Source organism: Amphimedon queenslandica, unplaced genomic scaffold, assembly GCF_000090795.2.
Source record: "Amphimedon queenslandica unplaced genomic scaffold, v1.1 AMPQUscaffold_13465, whole genome shotgun sequence".
Taxonomy (NCBI): Eukaryota; Metazoa; Porifera; class Demospongiae; order Haplosclerida; family Niphatidae; genus Amphimedon; species Amphimedon queenslandica.
The window spans coordinates 59469-79948 of record NW_003546299.1 but is presented as its reverse complement, the minus strand read 5'-3'; the positions used below and the strand labels follow the sequence as shown (position 1 = coordinate 79948).

Sequence of the window (20480 nt, the reverse complement as noted above, 5' to 3'; positions counted from 1 at the left end):
AGACTTTATCCCCTTATGCATACATGTCCATGGAATAAATATTGTATTTGTTAAAATTGTGAAGGGAATAAAAATACAATACAACAGCATGAAATAAAATGAAATTTACAATACAGTGTTTTCTGTTGTCATACTCATAGTAGAGACTTTGGTAGGTAAATGTGTCTTCTACAAAAACAAGAGATTCATAGCACAGCACTCAGTACACAGTGTGTCTTACAGTTGTATACATGGAGGACTCTCTTTCTCTCTTTTTCTGTTTGAGTCTTTTCTGAATCCTACCCCATACCTGCTCACAGTAATCACACAATAGAGATAGTTAACATTATCTTACCAATGGCCCACTTGCAACATGAAAGAAAAAGATGAATGCTCCCTATCAAAATAACTCTAACATTACTAATGCAGACTGTACATTACTAACTTGAAGAGAATTAAATATCACAAAAAGCCATGCAAATACTGTAGTATTTTCACTGACAAAGAATATTCCAATGATCCACGTTGAACCAAGCAAAGGTAAAAGAACTATCATTCCTTTTGCAATTTTACTATACAAATTATAATAACAATTATGCAATAGTAAAATAATAAAACATACAATGCTTCAGAGTGATTTTTCTTCTCTGGTTCATTATTAAATCTTTTAGTTATTGTTTTTCTACGTTTCTTAGCATGCATTGATCTTGCTATTTGAACAAGAACAATTACCAGGATAACAGTATTAATCTGTAACAATAACAATCATTATAAAGCAACATCAATACAGGATGCATCAACGTACACAGATTACTGCTAGAATTGGTCCCACAAAACTCCATATGATACCATGCTTTGTATTAAGCCAACAACTATACAGTGTTAAATATTGTAATTGATTAATACAATCTTACAGATGTTCTGATGTGTATTCATCAAATCTCACTCCAAGCGTAACAGCAACTGGTATTATTGGTAATCCCCATCCCAGTATAAGAAATATGTACCACATCTTGATAAGTCGACTGAAAACAACCACAAGAAGTAAGTAGAGCATAATTGCTTCACAAAGCATCCATGAGAATGCAGAGAGAAAGAAGTAATGTGCAAGAACAGCTATCGTTTTACATAGTTCCTATACATATCAGTGAATCATTAAATGAAAATAAATTAACATCTTACTGGTATATTCACTGCTGTTTCAACTCCACCAACAAACAGGATTAGTGCTAATAGTAATGCTATTGAGAGGTTCAGGTGTATAAAATTGACTGGCTTTTCAAATAAACCTTTCCTATTATGGAAGTATGACAATTAATAACAATAATAATAATAATAATAATAATAATAATAATAAATTCCTACTTTAGTGTCAGTAAACAAACAATGGTTGCTAGAAGACACATGATTGAAACAGAGCACCCAATGTATGAAAATACTGATAAAAGATGATCTTCTAGTTCAGTTGGAGTTTCAGTAGCATCAGTCCCATTAGTAACAATAGTTGTGGTACTTTCTTTATCAACAACACTCACTAACACAGCAAAATTAGTCAAATGAGAACTCAAGCACCTGACAAATGATTCATTTGCAAACGAAGTGTCTATACCTTCTGACTCCCATCTACTGCTTGCTGTAGTACTGCATATAATTGTATCAAAACAGCTATTAGCATCAAAATCATTTATTTACTTGAAATCTGATGAGAAGTTCCAATAGACACAATTAAAAACTAAAGATTCATTGTCTTCATTGTAATCAATCTTCAAGAGAAAAATTAATTTGTGAGTACATTTATTTGTAACATACATCCAAATCCAATGAAAAGGTGATCTCGATGGGTGACTCCAATAGCACAGATTCTGTCTCTATATCTCCAGTTAGATCTTCATCAGAAGTAATGACTTGAGCTGACAGTACTACACTTGGAATGCTATAGCTACAATCCGGAGTATAACAAAAAGTATGTACCATCATTTGGACTAACTTTTCATCACTCGGTAAAAAATCTTGTATTGACGGAAAGAGCATATAAGCTACACTAACATCACCTAATAATACATTTTAGATTGTGGATTGAATGACTAAATTTTGTACTGACCATCATCGGAATCGTTAGCTCTTGCTTCTAAATAATCAGCTGGTATCGTTATGCTGTTGGTTATATCAGATACTGAAGAATTTACTAAATCAGATTTGTTAGGAAATCTGCTATTAGAGAACTTTTTGAAACGACTTCTGGAAAATTTCCTTGCACGTAAAACTATGATTAAACATTAATCAGTATCTACTATGTATAATATTTTGATTAATACCTAAATTTTCTGCTGAAAATACAGTCGTATCATCAGTTCCATTAATAGTTGATGCTATGTATAAAGCATACTCCTCAGCATTGCTTAGCAATTCTTCACTGCTTGACTGAGACTGCTGTAATTCCCGCCATCCAGCTGAATTATTACGATCAAGTACATTATTAAATGCATCAAACAAATCCTATTACATGCATTTATAGACATTATTTTAAAGTATTGATTACCATTGCTTGGCTTGCTCCTGGGCCTCCTTGCCGCCTCAGTAAAGCTACTGTTTGCCCAACAACATAATTGAGTGTGTTTAGTTCATCAGGAGGAATTGGCATCCTTGGCCGTGTCAAGTTGTTCAATTGGTTAACCAAGTATAAAGCACCATCAACATCAGTCTGGTTGTTATTGCCAAAAAAGCTACCAGCCTAAAATCACAATCGTAATGATCAAAAAGATAAAAGCTAACTGCCTGTATTATGTATGTTGTAGAAGATGCATAGATGTATAATTATAATGAATGAGGGCTCATTTAATGCACACTTTAGGAAATAATTCAGTCAAAACAACAGCAATATGAGTAAAGCTATTAGTGCAAAGATCATACTTTATTTAATGTATTAGTGTAGATTGATAGAAATTAGATACCGGTATGCGTTCTGCTTACCTGTAACCCAACATTCCCAATGCTGCCGCCATAACAATTACTCACATTTGGTAGTTTCCAGAAACCAAAAATAGTGCAACGTCTTCGAGCATGACCTTATATGTAATTACTTTAATAAAATTTCAAGGAATAGATCTAGTACCATGTAAGTGTGGTGGACAAGGAATGACTGCAGTAGTGTTTCGAGCTGTCCTAGGCCAAGGCAATCTCCAAATTGGATCCATTTGACTAGGACATTCTAAAAAACAATTACCGCTTTGCTCGATAGTGTAACTGACGAATTTAATCTTACCTGGAGCAGGAGTGCCAGTAGGAGTGGATGATAGAAAGAATGTTGAGGTTTCAACAAAATATGATGATGATGAAGTTGGAGCTGGAGATGTTTGGACTGCTGTAGGCTCAACTGCTGTAGAATTAGTTACCACCGACGTTGAAGGCTTTTTGGCTGGTGAACTTGGCTGACCAGACACTGAAAAGACAGTAACCAGCACTAGGAGTAGCATTATCATAGATCTAACTCCAGCTTGTACTTGAGCCATTTTGCAAGGGCAATTTGCAAAAATGCAATTATTCATTGCATGTCACGCCCTTTTGTAATACAAAGTGAAGGCGTGTTTTGTTTGTATATTCTATGCACAGGCTTTAATTTTAATAGTCCATAGCTACTTGCTATTTTGCAAGAAAGTTTTTTAAAAGCTAAAGATTTACCACTGACTTACAAATGCATAAGCATGGGTTGGTGGTCTAGACTGCTGCCATTAGGTGATTATAATCAGTCACAAAGCTCACATCACTCTACAAACATATGACTGGAAATATGAGAGTAATTGGAACTGATGTTTCTCACCTGACTCATTAATGTCATTATAAAAATAGTAATCAATTGCGTGGGTGCAACACATTACACAAGACACTCCCATAATCTATTGCGCATGCTCAGTAGTCACATCACGTTGTCCAGCATGGCGTCACTGAAGCGAGAAGGAGAAGACTTGTCCCTTTTAGATCAGAAACCAAGAAAGAAACGGAAGGCCATAACTACGGAGCTTCCAATGGACAAACTCACAAAGCTACTTAGCAAAGAGGACACTGTAGCAGCCGGTATGGTTGCTTTTTACTGTTCAAAAAATTATAATTATTTGTGTTTTTAGGTTTAGTGTATCTCTTCAAGGAAATCACTGAAGGCAGTAATAGTGACTTATTAACAAGCTATTTAGGTGCTCATCCCGACTGTAGTCATGTCTTCCTCTTAATGCAGCTATCAACTAAACTTCATGATCAAGACAATGTAAGTCTGTAACATTGTGAACCTTAATTTATATGCACTCCACAAGTTGTAGCGTTACATCATTTTGATCTTTTTACCTTCATTTCTTGAAATGATGATTACCATCATAGCCATGATTTTTGCTTGTTCGGTTATTATGTTCAACTCCATATATGGGGCTTGTAGTCCTTGCACATGTAGATATACATGTCTGCATGTACATATACATGTAGACATGGCGTCTCCATTGTTACCCAATCTGTTATCATAGTGTCTGTCTCTTATCTTTTTAGATCTTGTTGTGTTACTTATTACTGGAGCATGTGCTATTCTTCACTGCATCTGATAAGCTGCCTCCTGCTAGGGCAAGCTACTCATCATTAGGAAGGAGATTGGTTACAACACTCCTCCAGGAGCACATGTATACTATCAACAATTCGCTCTCAAGCAACAAGCCGGACAAGCTCTCAGCTACCGCCCTCAAACTTCTCACTGTGTCTGTTATGCAAGGGAAGGAGTCTGTTTTGGAGATTTTAGACACTTTTAATTTTGGTTCTGCACGTCTTGTTGGATTGGTTGAGCGTGATAAAGAATTCCAAGTGAGGAGTTGTGCATGTTGATATGTAATATGTATTTTTGATATTATTATTATTATTTAGAAAGATGGGGATTCCGTGAGAGTTTGTTTCATCAAGTTTGCATTGTCCTTCCTTGTCGTTAGCGATGTCAGAGTCATAGCTAAAATACTATCATTAAAGAGTATGTTTGTATTATTATGTCATTTTACATCATTCTCCTTTTCTCTTTTCCTTGTTTGTCTATTCTCTCCTTTATATTTTAGAACTTTTGCCTATCATATTTCGTAAACTGTCCAGTGATCCTCCAAGTATTGTCGGACTTTTTCTTCAGACCCTCTACGATAAAGTGCTTACTTAGTTCAACATTTTGTTATTATTGTAATGTCTTAGGTTTTAATGAGGACAAACATTGCCAAGAAGGATAAACTGTTACTTTTTGACAGGACCAATATTAAGAGAATTGTCCAACTCCTGCAGAAAGAGGATCAAGATGAATCCGTGAAAACGATTATACTCGATATATGTTTTGGTCTCTGCGACTCAAGTTTCGGTGTTGCATTTCCATCAGCAAGTGTCTTTCAAAATCTTTACAAGTTAGGAAAGATTGTCATAATTTTTTTGTACTTATACCTAGCATAATATTATATATTTTGTTAGTTACATTTCTGCAAGATAACATTTTATTTTTGAACTATTTTAGGACGAATAACCCTGTATTGCTTCAGCTGGGCCTGTCACTGTTGTCTTGTTTAAATGAGCCAAAGGTCCATATTATCTTGTATAGAATAATATCAGAGTCTCCTGATCTTTGGTATCCTTTCTTCACTGCTGCTCCACTGGAGCTGGACCCTAAACCAACTTTAAAGTGGCTGAATCAAATCAAAGTAGTCAATTCAGTGAGTGCATGTTTTATACACGTACATGGACAGTGTTGTTTGTCCAGTAATGATTGATTATTTTTAATTTGTAATTCATCTCATTTGTGTTTTCTCTATCTCTCTCTTTTTCAGTTACTGGGTATTTTATATCCACTTGACTTAAAGCCTTTTTCGATCTCAATTGATGCTTTTGTGTCTTTTGTTTGTCCTCCAGTTCTCACTCGCTCTCTACTGAGTAATGGGATTCAGGTCTGTCCTTTATTTTGGCTGCATCTTTTAATAAGTTATAATGTAAATACACATAAGAGCGATGATGAACAATGTACAGTTAATGAATACAGTTACAGAGATTGTATTAATCGTTATACTGTATCAGTGATTGGATAATTGTCATAGTTACACTGAGCTCTTTCTCTCCCTCTTATTAAATACAGTTGTATGTGCCTATGAGGTCGTTGCAATTATTATTTAAACCTATTGCTGTAAAAATCCTGAATTTGATTGGATAATCCGTGCAATGAAAGAACATGCATAATTGCATATGCATCAGAGAATGTAATGGAATAGAGAATTCTCTTATCATTTTTGACGAAATTTGGCCAGAGTCTCTGTACTACAATGACTTTGGTTCACAACTTTTAAAAATTTATAAAAAATCTAAATTTTATCGAAACCAGTTCAAACTTTCTACGCAACCTAAGAACATGTATGTGTGTAAGAAAAAATTATAAAAATGGAACATTCTGTACTTTTTATTTTTGGTGATTTTTGGCCCAAATCTCCTTACTATAGTACAGGGACTTTGGTCCGATTTTGGACCAACTTTAAAAATTGATAAAAAAATTCAAACTTGATCAAAGTCAGCTCAAATTTTCTACGCAAACATAGAAACATGTGTATTTATCAGAAAAAATTATAAAAATGGAGAATTCTCTCCTAGTCATTTTTGATGAAATTTGGCCAAAGACCTGTACTATAGTACAGGGACTTTTGCTCGATTATTGAGCAACTTTTAAATTCATAAAAATTTGATTTTGATCGGAACTAGCTCAAAACTTTCTACACAACATAAGTACATGTATATGTGTCAAGAAAAAAATATAAAAATGGACATCAATACATAATGATGCACAATACATTTCAATACAAGAGCAATGATGAACAATGTACAGTTAATGAATACAGTTACAGAGATTGTATTAATCGTTATACTGTATCAGTGATTGGATAATTGTCATAGTTACACTGAGAGCTCTATTATTTTGTACGATAGTTAAAACCCAGTTTACAAGCGTCACTTTTAAAATTATTTTTAAAATTTTATTTTTAGAATCCTTGTCTATTGGTCAAATCAAAATGTTTGAAAATGGTCTCTCGTGTTTGTGATAGAATCTCGCATTACGGAGGATGTAAGAATTGTACACATTGTAGTCAAGAGTATATGAGGGCTTATATTGTCATCAGAAAGTATCCTTAGTTACAATGGCTTAACGTCATGAAGATTATGATGATATTTTTAGTTATCTCTTTAACAAAACTAGTTTGTAGTACTTACTTTCAAAATTATTCTTTAGCTACATAAAGTTTTTTTTAATGTATTAGATCAGTGGAAAGTAGTTGATTCTGATAAGTGGCTTCAATACTGCGATGCTGTCTTTTCCAGACTACCCAATGTCAAGACGCTAATGAGTGTTCGTCATGTGGCCCTACAACTCGCCAACGATAAGTCGGCCATTAAAAGAACAGGGGATACTAATATACCACCTGATGAGCCTGTAGTGATGATGAAGAATGAAAGTAAATACACGCTACTGATATTATGAATCATGTGTACATAACTGTCTTATTATTATTATGTATAATAATTCTGTTTCTTCCTTTTTAATCATGTGGTTGCTTATCATTTTTTGACTGGCCACATGTCTACCTTGGTCTGTTGTTGTGGATTCAGTGAAGCCATTCATGGCTGAAGCCTGGAACTGTCCTTTTTCTAGTTGCATGATGATAGCAATTTTTTATAAGCTCTTGATCTAAGCTCCTTATCTTTATTTGAACCATGTTATTGTTTATGTATATCTTTATTTATTTCTTATCTGTAGAGCTCAAGAGGTCATCAAGCCTGCTTGAGAGTCTCACATCTGTCCTAGAGCATTATCAAGTCTTTGTTCCTACAATATTAGCTCAATCACAGATCAACGTTATGAAATTACTATCTGACTTGATGCCACTTCCGCATAGCAAGGGGGATTTGACTGTCCTTGAAACATTGAGGCTTATATCGAATGCTCCAGTGGAAATGCTTCGCAATTCAGTGAAGGTTTGTGTATTTTTATTGTTAGTATATGCAAGCGTTGTACATGTGTAATTTTGCATATATTGTGTATCTTTTTCTCCTATGCATGTTGTTTCTGTTGATATTAATCATCACTTTATAATAGTGGCGCGTGATCTGAAACAAGTGATCTTAAGTCTATAGAGTGAAGGGTGATTTTCCATGCCACATATAGTAATAGAATATGCATGTATTTGTACTTGATAATTAAAGAGGTGGTAGTTGTGATAAGTTAATGACCATTTGATATGTTGTGTGCTTTGGGTTGAAGATGGAAAGCTAAAGGAAAAGGCATTTAATGATGATGATGATTATTATTATTATTATTATTATTATTAATAGAAAAGAAATTAAATAGAAGCACACAATAAGACATGTATATATAATATAAAAGACAATTTGTTCAGCTAACAAAAACAATTAATCCTTTGAGAATAACAGTTGCGCAATTGTCATTAGGGCAGTTTATTGTATGTTGCTAGACCTGGCTGCTGAGCTGAGAGATAATAAAGATGATTCCTCATCAGGAGCGTAAGCTGTCATAGCTTCTCTTCTAGTGGTGGTGGATCTATCACAGAAATATGCAGCTATTGCCATGAAAATGAATGTAATTCCTAGTAGTATGAGCACAATGGTGACACTAGAGAGCACTATGGGGAAGTTCCAATGGAAATGAGCCATGCTGTCCTTTATAGTATTAATGAGTAGCGCATGAAGGACTTCAATCATGAACAGTAGGAATATCTCAATAGTGATTAGACTAGGGACTGAGCTGACTTTCTTACTCGTTTCTTCATCTAGAGACTTCTCTCTTATGTAGAGGATACTGAGAAAGATCATATTTCCAATTGTGAAGCCCAATGAAGCAATCACGAGTACAATCGTAGCAAGGAGTATGATTAGCCCAATGTCTTTATTGAAATAGTATAACAGGGCACAGGTAGAGGTGAGTCCTAAGATGATCAAGATCCTTGATATGTAGTAAACTAGGAGAGTCAGTATGCTTCTTGGCTCCATCTTGTGTGGATTGCTTTAATGATATTCATAGGCATGTGATTTGACATGTGACACTGACATGAACTTGTGGTGATTCTGTGTGGGATATCATGCTTGCTTTTAACAGTAAACATATTCAAACTGTATTTAAAATTGTTATTGGTGTCAAGTTAAACAAACATCTTTGTTTGCATACATTAGTAACAGCTATGTTACTTTAGCATTGGTAAAATGCTTATGAGTGCATGGCCAGTGTGTATGTAATGACCATGCATTTGTTTCACTCGTTTTCACTTAATATTTTTTATTACCTGTGAATCGCTTTCTATTAACTTGGCCTATTGTTTATAGTGTTTTTGTGTGAGGAGTTAAAGTCTATTCTATAGCATCAAGAAGATACATGTAGTCCCTTAAAATTGATTAGGCTATAGCCTTTTACTATGAATAATGGACTCATCCTCTCTCCATCCAGTGTTACTTGCAAGCTTGCACATCATCCTATGCCAGTCTGTGAATTGAACACAATGTGTCTTTGTTGCTCTTATTATCAGTGCTGATATTCATACCTCATGAATTCACTACTGGCTGGACTGTGGGCATGCCTTTCACATGCTAGGGAATTTTATTATATTTTATCACTTTATTTAATGATGAAATAAAAGTTTTAAAAAGAAGCATAAATGTTTGCGTTAAGATGAAAATGAGTAGAAAGTTTCTTTTTGAAGGAGTTTCTCTTGTTCCTCCTTGCGCTCTATCATCCTCTGTAACCTCTCCTTTCTTCTCTTCCGGGCCACCCACCATCTCTGGAGCGTTTGTGCTGCAGCGTGTTTAGCTAAGAAATAGACCAATATAGATCCAATCAGACTTATCCCTGTCAGACAGAGCATGCCCACTGCCAAAAGGGCTGTCTCCTCCTTTCCTTTGCTGTCCTTGTCATTATCATCATCATTATCATCATCACTCATTCCATTTATTACTCCAATCCCTAACAGTACAGCAGAGCCCATTAACATCACTGCTGCTGTTACTGGTACTATGTGTATCTTCATGTGCCATCCCACACAGCCACAACACTTTTGACATCTGCTTTGTTGAATCTCGTCATCTTCGTCAAGCAGCCACAAGTCTTGGTCCCTTGCCCCTCTTGAGCAATAGATGTATGCTAGCCCCCATATTAGGACAATGACTAGCTGGAACGTAGCTAGCCCAGCTCCAGTGTAAGAGAGTAGAATGTTCTCAGTGTAGAATGAGACATATACCCAGGAGAGGGCAGTGCTTATGATGTCGAGGACAACCACAGCAGCTATAGTTGCAGCATGGACTGGCCTTGGTCTGAAGAAGAGTGTCATCTTGTTTCTCTTAGGCTAGTCTCCCAACTATTAAAAATTTATAGTGCTAGCTTTGCTCTGCTGAGAGTTATATCTGTACATATGTTGTGGTCATGAATTCTCTGTTGTATTATTGTGTTGGTGTATATGAATCCTATTTTCTGTGTCACCGTCAGGCTGTGATAATTTTATTTATTATTTATGGTATATGCGGCTTTTGATTTACTCATTCAATTATGCATGTGTATCCTTTTATCTCTTCTCTAGGGGACAGATATTAAATCTTTATTTCAATTATCAAAGGATAGTGAACTATTTGATGAGGCTTCTCATGTATTTGTAAAGGTAAGACTTGTCAAGGATTAGTGCTATCATTATCATTGGATCCTTCTAGTGCATGCAGACCAATCCTTGTCTGCTGGATTACAAATCCGACCTCTTGCTGATATTTAACATTATTGATACTCACCTTGACAAACTGGTGCTATATTCGGATAATGAGAAGGAGGAGTTAGTTGATTTTATCGTCCATTCTGTTACTGAAATATTAAAGCAGTCTTCTCTGAAATATTGGTCCAAGCAAGATACATCCGATGAAAGTAGGATAATTTACTTATGTGTTTGTTAATCACGTATATTTTATGTAGGCGTTACGGATTGTTCAAGCAGGTACACTGTTTTATGTTCTGATGGGTCTCTTTTAATTTTTTTTTACTTATTTAGTTTGTGTCCGTTGCTTTTTTCTTTTATTGATAATTGTGGCAGAGCACCCAAAGGTATAATAATTATTATTATTATTATTTTGTGATTGACCTAAAATGATGATTTAATAAGATCGACAACCAGAAATGAGAGGCAATATGTCTCTTGTATTGTTGACATTATAAATATAATATCTGATTTGAGGTCACGATCTTAAAACGTATGATCAATTGTACTTCATTCCTTATGTATTTATTTTTCTAACAACAAACTTTTTCTTGTTTTTTTTCTCAGTGTCAAGGGTGCTGTTATTATCTGATATGATACTGAAGTTGGTCCATTCATCATATGATCCAGTATTAGCTGCAAATACTGTACTGAACAGACTAAGAGATACTTTACTACAGTATAGTACAAAAGGGTAAGCCCCTTCATTATTAATATTATTATCGTTTTTGTACTTGTATAGTCCTATTCATAATTACCTACAATTGCTTCACTCTCATTTGTGGGTGTGGTCAAGTCATTCTGAAAAGGCACGTGATATGAATGATTATTTTTTAATGATTTTTGTATAATTTTGTTTTGCTTTGTAGGATCCTCTTGAGTTTAAATGGTACAATAAGAAGGTGTACTTTAAAAAAGGTGCATCATCTGATCAAGTTTTAATGAGAGAGTGTGTATTTCAACAGTTGGTGGAGTCTACTGGTGACAAAGGACTCGTTAATCTGTTGAAGGACACGCCTCTCTTGTCTGTCACTGTCTCTTTGTTATCCGTTATACCTCTCTCTCTTCCCATTATTGCTACTACACCTGGTAAAGGAAAACTATAATATGTGTTTTTAATGTGTCTTATTATTGAATTAAATTCTTTGTTATGGGTACTTTTAATCATTACACTTTTTATAGGCATATACGAGCTTTTACAAAAGGAATTAGGCATACGGCATACAAGCAATATCCTATGGTTGCAGTGCCTGTGTACCAGTTCAACTACATGCAGTATCAAGGCTTTACTAAAGAACAGTCCCATTTCTAATCCTATTTGTCAAAAAGAATTGAAAATTGAGCCTAAATCTTCTACCCAGTTTATTTTTATCAGCAAGCAACTCCTATCACTTGTAAGGCTAGCCTCAACTTATCCCTCAAGCAAATCAGTGAGTTCCAATGCCTACAATAATAGATTTCGTACTGTATGTGTATAATGGACTTTCTTTTGCATTTTTAGATGCGAAAAGTATCCACGTTTTGTGTTGAATATTTTTTAAAGTTCATTTCTCGTGTTTATTGCAACAGAAAGCTGAGGTTCCTCATCAATTCTCACTTAACAGACATTGCAAGCATACATTTGAAGACCACTAGTGCTGATGAATCCTCTTCCTTTGTATTGAACTCTTACGCTTGTTTGGCAATCGACATCAATTCTGACTTCATTGATGAGTTATTCTTGTCTTATCTATTGTCAGTCATTGAACACAGTAAGAGACCATGCACTAAACACCATGGAACACTCCATACTGATACTCAGGATAGTAAAGAATTGACTGATGACTTAGACACTACTCTTACTCAAGGACATTCGGTTGCTTCCTCTAATTCTTGTATTGATCAAGATCTTAAATCATCAAGCTTGCAGCTTTTATTGCCTTTGGCTGATCAGTTAAGAGAGGCATCAGCCACTAGTCCTCAGTCTCAGTACAACAGCTCTTTATTTAACGATTTGAGTGCATCTCTTCCTTGCGATGATAACTCTTGTTTGCATTTCAATAAGGATATTATCAAGAGATTATGGATGTATTGTTCTGGATCTGTTTCAGTACAGAAAATGAAGATTATGTCAGTGCTAACTAGGTTTTGCTTCATTGAAGATATTAACAATGAGTTTGTTAGTTTTTGTACATCAGGTATGTGGTGGTATAATCTTTAAACTATTTCTCTCCCATTCTTTATAGTGCATATGTACCTCTTCCACCACAAAGTAATGCCTGTTGATGTCTCGATGGAATTTCTTAATCTTTCAAAAGTAGTTTTATTAAGAAACCATGATCAAGGTATTACATGCATGCAATACTCATTTTTACTAGTTATTTTATTACAATTCTTTTTATGTAGTACTTTCTTTCTATCACATATTCACCAATATTGCTCCAATATTCAGAGACATTGTTTTAAATTGCACCGAGTCTGAGGTTTGGTGTTTTAAGCCTGGTCACATTTTATTTTTTACTGTTAGGGTGAACTGGCTAATGCATGTCTTGAATCTATTAAATTATGTGTCTCTATATCTCCCAAAGGTTAGTAATGGCCAGACTGTCTGTGTATCATAACTTCGTTTTTTTCTTTTTTACAGTAAAGAAGCATCTCTGTAGGTTGCTATATAGAATATTAGTCAAGTTTTCAACTAACGTCCCAAAGTGAAGCTTTATCAATTATATAATTTTTGTTGATGTTATTTTTTTGTAGTTTTCACATCAAAGTGATTGGTTGCGTCTTACCTTATATTGGACATTCCTTAGGCAGGGAAATGTTTTTGGACCTACTCAAGTGTTTACTGAAAGAGCTGAGACACATATTAAAGAGGAAACCCAGTTCTACTAAAGACTATGAGGAGAGGTTATCTCTGCTTACAAATGCTTTGTCCATGGCATTGAAGGTACATATTGTATGTAGTGTATTATAAATAGTTGAATATTTTTTCTTTTTATTTTAGAATGGGCCTAGTGATGATGATTGGCTGACAACCACTGTTGATGTATACACGGAAATTGTTCATCTTTGGGACAAGATTGTCATTAAGTTTATAGAGTAATTACTTCAATTATCGCACTTGCTTAATAATTATTATTTTTAAAACTTAATCTCTTGACAATAATTTTTTTCTTATTATAGAAGGCATGGAAAGTCTGACGAGCTAGTAATGGAGTTATTAAGCTATCTCTTTTCATTCATTCACATAAAGTCAAAACTAGATGTAGCTAGACCTGCTGTTAGTGTCCCCTCTATACATCAGACTGTTTGGTCATTGCAACAGCTTGGAGCACCACTTAATAGTAAGTACAATAAATGCATTTATATGATTATTTAATTCTATTATTGAAGATGTTCTATTATTAGTGAAGATGAATGTTTCCTTTTACTTTTTCTTGTGTAGGTGGTACAATTAAACTCTTGGTAGCTATTGCTGACAACATCATTGAAGACAACACTGGTCATCCTGACCTTTTTACTCATAGCCAGTTGAATATTTTAGTGTGTAATTATACAGCGACTCTCAGTGTTACTGGTAAATGATGCCCTTGGTTTGTCAAGTGTTCATTTGCTCATAGATACGGCTATACTTTACTTGATGTTGTGTTATGAGAAGTTAGGGGTATCTATATCAAGTCAAATGTGAGTAGTGAGATTTATCAATTTTTGTGACAAGCAAAATTCCATTAAAAACCCATTAGTTCCATTGTCACGAAATCCGTGACAAGCAAAAACCCATTTGTTCCATTGTCACGAAATCCATGACAAGCAAAAACCCATTTGTTCAATTGTCACGAAATCCGTGACAAGCAAAAACCCATTTGTTCAATTGTCACGAAATCCGTGACAAGCAAAAACCCATTTGCCATTGTCACAAATTGACTTGATTTTTAGCAACTTTAAAAATTCATAAAAAATCTAAACTTGATCGGAATCAGCTCAAACTTTCTACACGACATAAGAACATGTATGTGTATCTGAAAAAAATATAAAAATGGTGGATTCTCACTTAGTCATTTTTGGCAAAATTTGGCTTGAGATCATGTACTATAGTACAGGGACTTTTGCTTGATTTTGGAGCAACTTTAAAAATTCATAAAAAATCTAAACTTGATCGGAATCAGCTCAAACTTTCTACGCAACATAAGTATATGTATATTATGTATCAGAAAAAATTATAAAAATGAAGAATTCTCTCCTAGTCATTTTTAGCAAAATTTGCTCAAAGACCCTGTATTTAGTGTGTATTACATATTTTGATGCTATTATGCCTTTTTAAAACTATCGTTTAATCTTATTTTACTTTATTAGTCCATTCTTGTGGGGTGAAAGGGCTCTTCACTTACACGAATTGTACGAAAGAAACCACTGGGAGAAACCCACTGATCACGAAGTTTTGTCAATGTTTAACGAGAGGAGAATGCTCCAATCAATCCAGTCATTTCCTTATGATAGAGCATTACAAGTAAAAGATTAATAAATGGATTTTCATTATTTTCTGCTCCTTTTACGGTCATCTGTAGCCAGTCAATCCTTACCAAAATACAGGATCAATGCCAGCCACTATAAATGAATATGCTTATGATCCTTGCTTCCTCCTTCCCATCTTTAGTGTGTTACTCTCTTCAAGTGAGTGAATACATTATACCAAGCTTATGTATACATGCATATATTTAATTCAATATTCTCTCTTGTCTATTCTTACTCTTATATTTAGCCTCATCAGTGTTCAACTGCTCGTCGTTCATTAAAAGAGGTTTGCTGTCATTTGTTATCACTGCCACTAGCTCCACATGCCAGCACATGAGGAGAGCTGCCTATTACAACCTCTCACTCTTTAATCATCATCTCATGAACAGTAATAGGTTTACCGAAAGATCTCTGGTAAGAGATTCACTCGCCTTGTTTTTATAATGCAAATATCACTCAATATTATTGTCATATTTATTTCAGATAATGGCTTTAATGGAGATTCTCTGTAATTCTGTTCCTGAGGTTAATGCTAGACTATCAGTTCTAACATCATCATTCTTTGCCAAGGCAGTATCCTTGTTTGTGCATACAGGTTAATGCATCTCTGTTTAGTAGTGTTTACAATGAGTGCACATTTATTTTGTGTAAACTACAGAAGAGCCAATGTTCCCTATGGTTGCTGATTACATGATCAAGAAACCGTTCCTCGACTCCAAAGACATTCCTTTATATTCGGCATTAGTCCACACTACTAAAGATGAAGTATAACTGTACCTATGATAGTGTCATTAGTATGATTATCATTGTTAGGAGCGTAGTTGGGTTATTGAGTTACTTTGTGATGGCTTAAAGTGTTCAAGTGACTATCAGATTTACCGCAAACACTCTGTTCTCTCTTACCTAATGGCACTGTATAACTCACCATTACTTGATGAAAGGAGTAAAGTATGAAAGCTGTTTTCATTATTAATATTACAAATCTCTTCTGTGTTGTATGTACATTAGTCAATGATAGTTAATAGACTCATGAGTGGCATAGTGGATAATGACTGTGCTTTGCAAGACTCTTGCTGGAATTTGAATCTTCTTTCATGGATACATACATCGTATGATAGTATATTTAATAGTAATGATGCCTTCATTATTATCTTTGTAGATTGCCTTTAGAAGAAGCTGCTGGTTTGTTGGTGAGAATAGCTTCAAAGTTCTTAATGGGAGAAGAGAGTAGTGACAAGACTGACAGCATGGAACCCAGCAAATCATGTACTTCTACTGGACTTACTCCTCCGCCTTTTATTAAGGAAGAGATAGCACTACTTCTGTTAACTTTAATGAATGGTTTCAGTAGTCAATAGTACTACTCTTCAATTTACATAACCTACTCATGCTTTATTTATCACTGTTGATTTTTTTCATTCTTTATAATCATGATATGCGAATCACTAAAACAATCTTTATTGACACAGATAGATTAATGATACATTAAAAAAATAAGTTTAGATCTTAATCAGCTTTTGTCCTTTTCTTTTTCTTCTATTGTAGAAGGATAATTTGACATGTGAGAAATACTGAAACATACTTTATCCTTTGCAGTACCTTTTACTGATGGTGTTTCTATAAAAATCAATTCACAATGGTAATAGGTGACTAGGTGCAAGCATAAATTTTTAATACTGACAACTATAATTATTATTAATCTCTATAGCATTATGGTGCAAATCTCTTACTCCATCCAAATGGCTTCCATCTCTGTTTTAAATGTGTCCATTGCTCATCTATGTCTTCGTCTATTTTTTGTTTCTTCATTGCTGGTGGCTCTATTGCTGTGACGTGATCATTAATCTTTGGTTCTCTTCTTAATACAATCTCACCCCTAAAGCATAAATTGTTACAGCAACAGACAGACATATTTCATTCACATTATTTTGTGAAATGAAAGTTTTCCTGATTTCCCTGCTGGTAGTATAGGAGTCACTTTACTTGAACTGTTCTGTATAACAAGTATATATAACTGTTACCACAAGTACTTGGTATAGATTTTATCATACCGTTGACGGCTGGTGCATTACTTCAACGCGAAATGATTTCTAGTAAATAATTTTAAAATAGGTATTGATGCAATGTATTTCTTACATCATTTATCTTTAGTTTTTGATTCTTGCATTTGCTTTTTACTAAAGAAGACCCCAGTTGGAATTTTTTTCCAGACAAAGTCCTCGGCTCAATCTGTTAACAGACATAATATATTGACTATAATGATTATCTTATACTTCAAAAGGTAAAGAGATCAACCATAACTCTTTATTATTAAGAGGAAGGGGTTTAGGATGAATTTCATCTGATTCTTCCTGATCAGGTAGTTCAGCCATTGATGACTAGCCACACCTAAAGTATTAAACAATCATGGCTGACAGCTCTTCTGGTACTGCTGGAGTTGGTATCGAATTGAAATCATTACAAGAACTAAAACGTCTCTTAACACTTTCTTACCTTCAGTGCTCGCACAGAGGACTCTTGTACAGTGCTGCCTGGTAAGAGAGACCACGTGTTCTCAAGTCTTACACACCACTCCCTCTTTCTCTCCTTTTCTCTTTATTGAAGGGCTGCAGAGTTGGCTCAGTCTATTGAAGCTCCATTGGAGAGTATAGTACAGTTGGAGCATTCAAGTGGCTATTACGATGAATTCAATGCATACAGTTATGGTAAGGCACTCTATGATTTGAGGGAGTACAGGAGAGCAGCTCATGCACTGAGAGACTCTAAATCTGTTGAAGGGACTTTCTTAAAATTATATTCACTCTATCTGGTAGGTGTCTACTAGCTAACGAGTGCATGTGAGTGACTTGTTAAGTGATACTATGAACATGTGCTTCTAATTTTATTCTATTTTTTATTATCAAGGCTGGTGAGAAAATAAAAGAAGATGAAGAAGTTGAATCATTAGGTTTGATGTACTCATTGATTATTATTATTAATATTTGCATTGTGCAGGTGATTTAAGCAACCAATCAACTAATCCTTTCCTCCAGCAAATTAAAGAAGAACTTGGAAAGTTGGAAAATGCCGACAAGCTTGATGGGTTTGGACATTACCTGTAAGTGATAAGTATTAGTTATTACTTTCATTATTACTATTAAGGTATGGGATTGTGGAGCGAGAACTTTCAATGAAGGACAATGCTAGGGCTCAACTGTTTAAGGCATGCATTGCTAATCCTCTCATTTGGGCTGCATGGGAGGATCTATACAAACTATGTGAAGACAGTAATATGGTAAGTATTGCTCAATGGTTTGCACTAAAAGCATCATAATGTATATAAATATGCATATTTTTATGGGCAGCTTAATAGTTTAAAACTTCCTGATCACTGGATGAAAGATTTTTTCTTAGCTGGTGCATCCCTTGAAGTAATGAGAGCTAATGATGCTCTTGCTTATTATGACCACCTGAGCTCAGTTGGGTTTAGTGGCAGCACTTACATTAATAATCAACTGGCAATGGTCTATTATCAACTTAAAGGTATGCACATCACTTTATGATGAAATAATGTAAATGGATTGCTGTATAGATTTTCCTCAATCGGCGACACTCTTTAAAACAGTTCACGACTATGATCCGTACAATTTCACTAATATTGATGCATACTCTCATGTCCTTTATGTCATGGTAAGACTATAATCAGAAAAGTACATGTTCACAAAACATACAACCAATGATTGTTGCCCCTGCATTTATAGTCTGCATTCATAGTCCCCATAGTGACCCTGTAATTTCTTTATGATAGGAGATGTTACCTGAGTTGTATCAATTGGCAACTGATGTTGATTCAACTGACAAATACAGACCAGAGTCATGCTCTGTAATAGGTACAAGCCTCACTCCATCCTCTCTCTCTCTTATTCATTCTTTCTTTTACAAAAATGCAGGTAATTTCTACAGCCTTCACGGTGATCATGAGAAAGCCTGTGCTTATTTCAAGAGAGCAGTTAGACTTGATAAAACCAATCACACGTCATGGATATTATTAGGACACGAGTATTTGGAAATGAAGAACCACACGCTAGCCATTGATGCCTACACTAAAGCTTATGGTATGTTAAAATGATTATGGCTATATTCCAGCTGGAAGCAGACTCTAGCAAAAGCAGCTACACAGAAGATAAAAGTGTTGGGAAACTATCATTATCTGTTTTATTGTTGGTTTTATAGAAACTAATAAACATGATTTCAGGAGTTGCTATGGCTTGGGACATACTTACGAGCTATTAAAGATGCCTTACTTTGCACTTACTTACTATAAAATGGCACACACTCTACAGTGAGTTTTCATCATTGCCTTTAAGACAAGAAGTACTTAGCTTGTGTGAAAGAACCATGCCAATTTTATTGACTATTAATATTATTTTATGTAGACCTTCAGACGGCCGTGTCCTGTATGCGTTAGGTGACTGTTATGATTCACTGGACCAAACAGATACTGCTAAGAAAGTCAGTAACAACATGCCATTTATGTATTTGGAATAGGTGAAGCATGTTTTAGCTCACTTAGCATGCTTGATATGTGTATTTGCTTGACATTAACTTATTTCATGTATTTCTTAGTGTTATAAACGTGCTATTGCTTTACAAGAACCCGAAGGAATTGCTATTGTGAAACTTGCAAAGTAAGTGAAGGAAAAGAGTATGTTTTATATATTACACAAATTACAGTTTACATATTCGCCTGAATGAGACAGAAGAAGCTTCAAAACTCTATTCTAAATACTTGGTTCTGATTGAAGCAGGAAGAGTAAGTGACGTTAACGATTACTAAACATTACTGATTAGGCAATCAGGTAACATCAGCTAGCGAAGAAGATGAAGGCAATGCTCACTTATATTTGGCAAGATATCATTTGAAAAGAACTCATTATACTGAAGCTGAAGCACACGCTCTTAAAGCAACTGAATTCTTATCTGTAAGTAAACAAACTCCACAGCACATTATTATTATCAAGAGTACCTCCTTTTATTATTGATTATAGATGCGCGAGGAAGGAAAGAGCATCTTGAAAGAAGTGTACAAATATACTGAGCAGCAACAAAGCAGCATGTCAGCTCTTGTAGAGCAGCTTAAATCAGAGGAGCAACTCTCTCCAGTGCATTAACTGATTTATTGAGCCTTTTTATTAAGGAAGTTATCAGTCTGGCTCATACGGCCAGGATAACTGTTAAGTAGATCATCAATGT

The 20480-nt window shown here is 34.8% G+C and overlaps 4 protein-coding genes across 4 annotated transcripts; 2 read left to right on the top strand and 2 right to left on the bottom strand.

Moving 5' to 3' along the window:
* Nucleotides 1–44: 44 nt before the first annotated feature.
* On the bottom strand, nt 45–3523 carry LOC100641120 (adhesion G protein-coupled receptor L3-like). Its single transcript, XM_019994786.1, has 18 exons — nt 3242–3523; nt 3092–3187; nt 2950–3044; nt 2519–2710; nt 2295–2475; nt 2081–2242; nt 1967–2030; nt 1789–1918; nt 1672–1742; nt 1345–1620; nt 1162–1273; nt 894–1114; nt 785–851; nt 602–729; nt 425–551; nt 335–376; nt 221–289; nt 45–168 (listed from the first exon to the last, which is right to left on the bottom strand). Exons 1-18 carry the CDS (start codon nt 3486–3488, stop codon nt 106–108), a joined length of 2343 nt encoding a protein of 780 aa, XP_019850345.1. The 5' UTR covers nt 3489–3523; the 3' UTR covers nt 45–105.
* A 377-nt stretch (nt 3524–3900) lies between these two features.
* On the top strand, nt 3901–16690 carry LOC109581046 (uncharacterized). The gene is made up of 37 exons (XM_019994782.1): nt 3901–4050; nt 4101–4237; nt 4510–4815; nt 4876–4975; nt 5058–5140; nt 5185–5387; nt 5495–5690; nt 5805–5921; nt 7003–7081; nt 7275–7469; nt 7772–7989; nt 10596–10673; nt 10723–10927; nt 10976–10997; nt 11052–11104; nt 11325–11451; nt 11500–11566; nt 11627–11846; nt 11940–12187; nt 12259–12934; nt 12983–13081; nt 13143–13219; nt 13264–13324; nt 13381–13444; nt 13494–13683; nt 13741–13835; nt 13920–14080; nt 14182–14313; nt 14357–14420; nt 15090–15243; nt 15302–15407; nt 15496–15662; nt 15732–15843; nt 15907–16013; nt 16062–16196; nt 16257–16357; nt 16408–16690. The coding sequence occupies exons 1-37, from the start codon at nt 3912–3914 to the stop codon at nt 16604–16606; spliced, it is 5493 nt and encodes a 1830-aa protein (XP_019850341.1). The 5' UTR covers nt 3901–3911; the 3' UTR covers nt 16607–16690.
* LOC105312221 (uncharacterized) lies at nt 16659–17629 on the bottom strand. The gene is made up of 7 exons (XM_011404690.2): nt 17522–17629; nt 17385–17477; nt 17300–17338; nt 17171–17241; nt 16979–17124; nt 16831–16865; nt 16659–16784 (listed from the first exon to the last, which is right to left on the bottom strand). Exons 1-7 carry the CDS (start codon nt 17618–17620, stop codon nt 16755–16757), a joined length of 513 nt encoding a protein of 170 aa, XP_011402992.1. The 5' UTR covers nt 17621–17629; the 3' UTR covers nt 16659–16754.
* A 2-nt stretch (nt 17630–17631) lies between these two features.
* LOC100640993 (cell division cycle protein 23 homolog) lies at nt 17632–20466 on the top strand. The gene is made up of 15 exons (XM_003385388.3): nt 17632–17782; nt 17853–18057; nt 18153–18195; nt 18243–18345; nt 18390–18522; nt 18593–18770; nt 18820–18917; nt 19036–19117; nt 19178–19342; nt 19461–19569; nt 19664–19739; nt 19854–19915; nt 19962–20040; nt 20087–20209; nt 20276–20466. Exons 1-15 carry the CDS (start codon nt 17655–17657, stop codon nt 20396–20398), a joined length of 1707 nt encoding a protein of 568 aa, XP_003385436.2. The 5' UTR covers nt 17632–17654; the 3' UTR covers nt 20399–20466.
* The last annotated feature ends 14 nt before the right edge of the window (nt 20467–20480 follow it).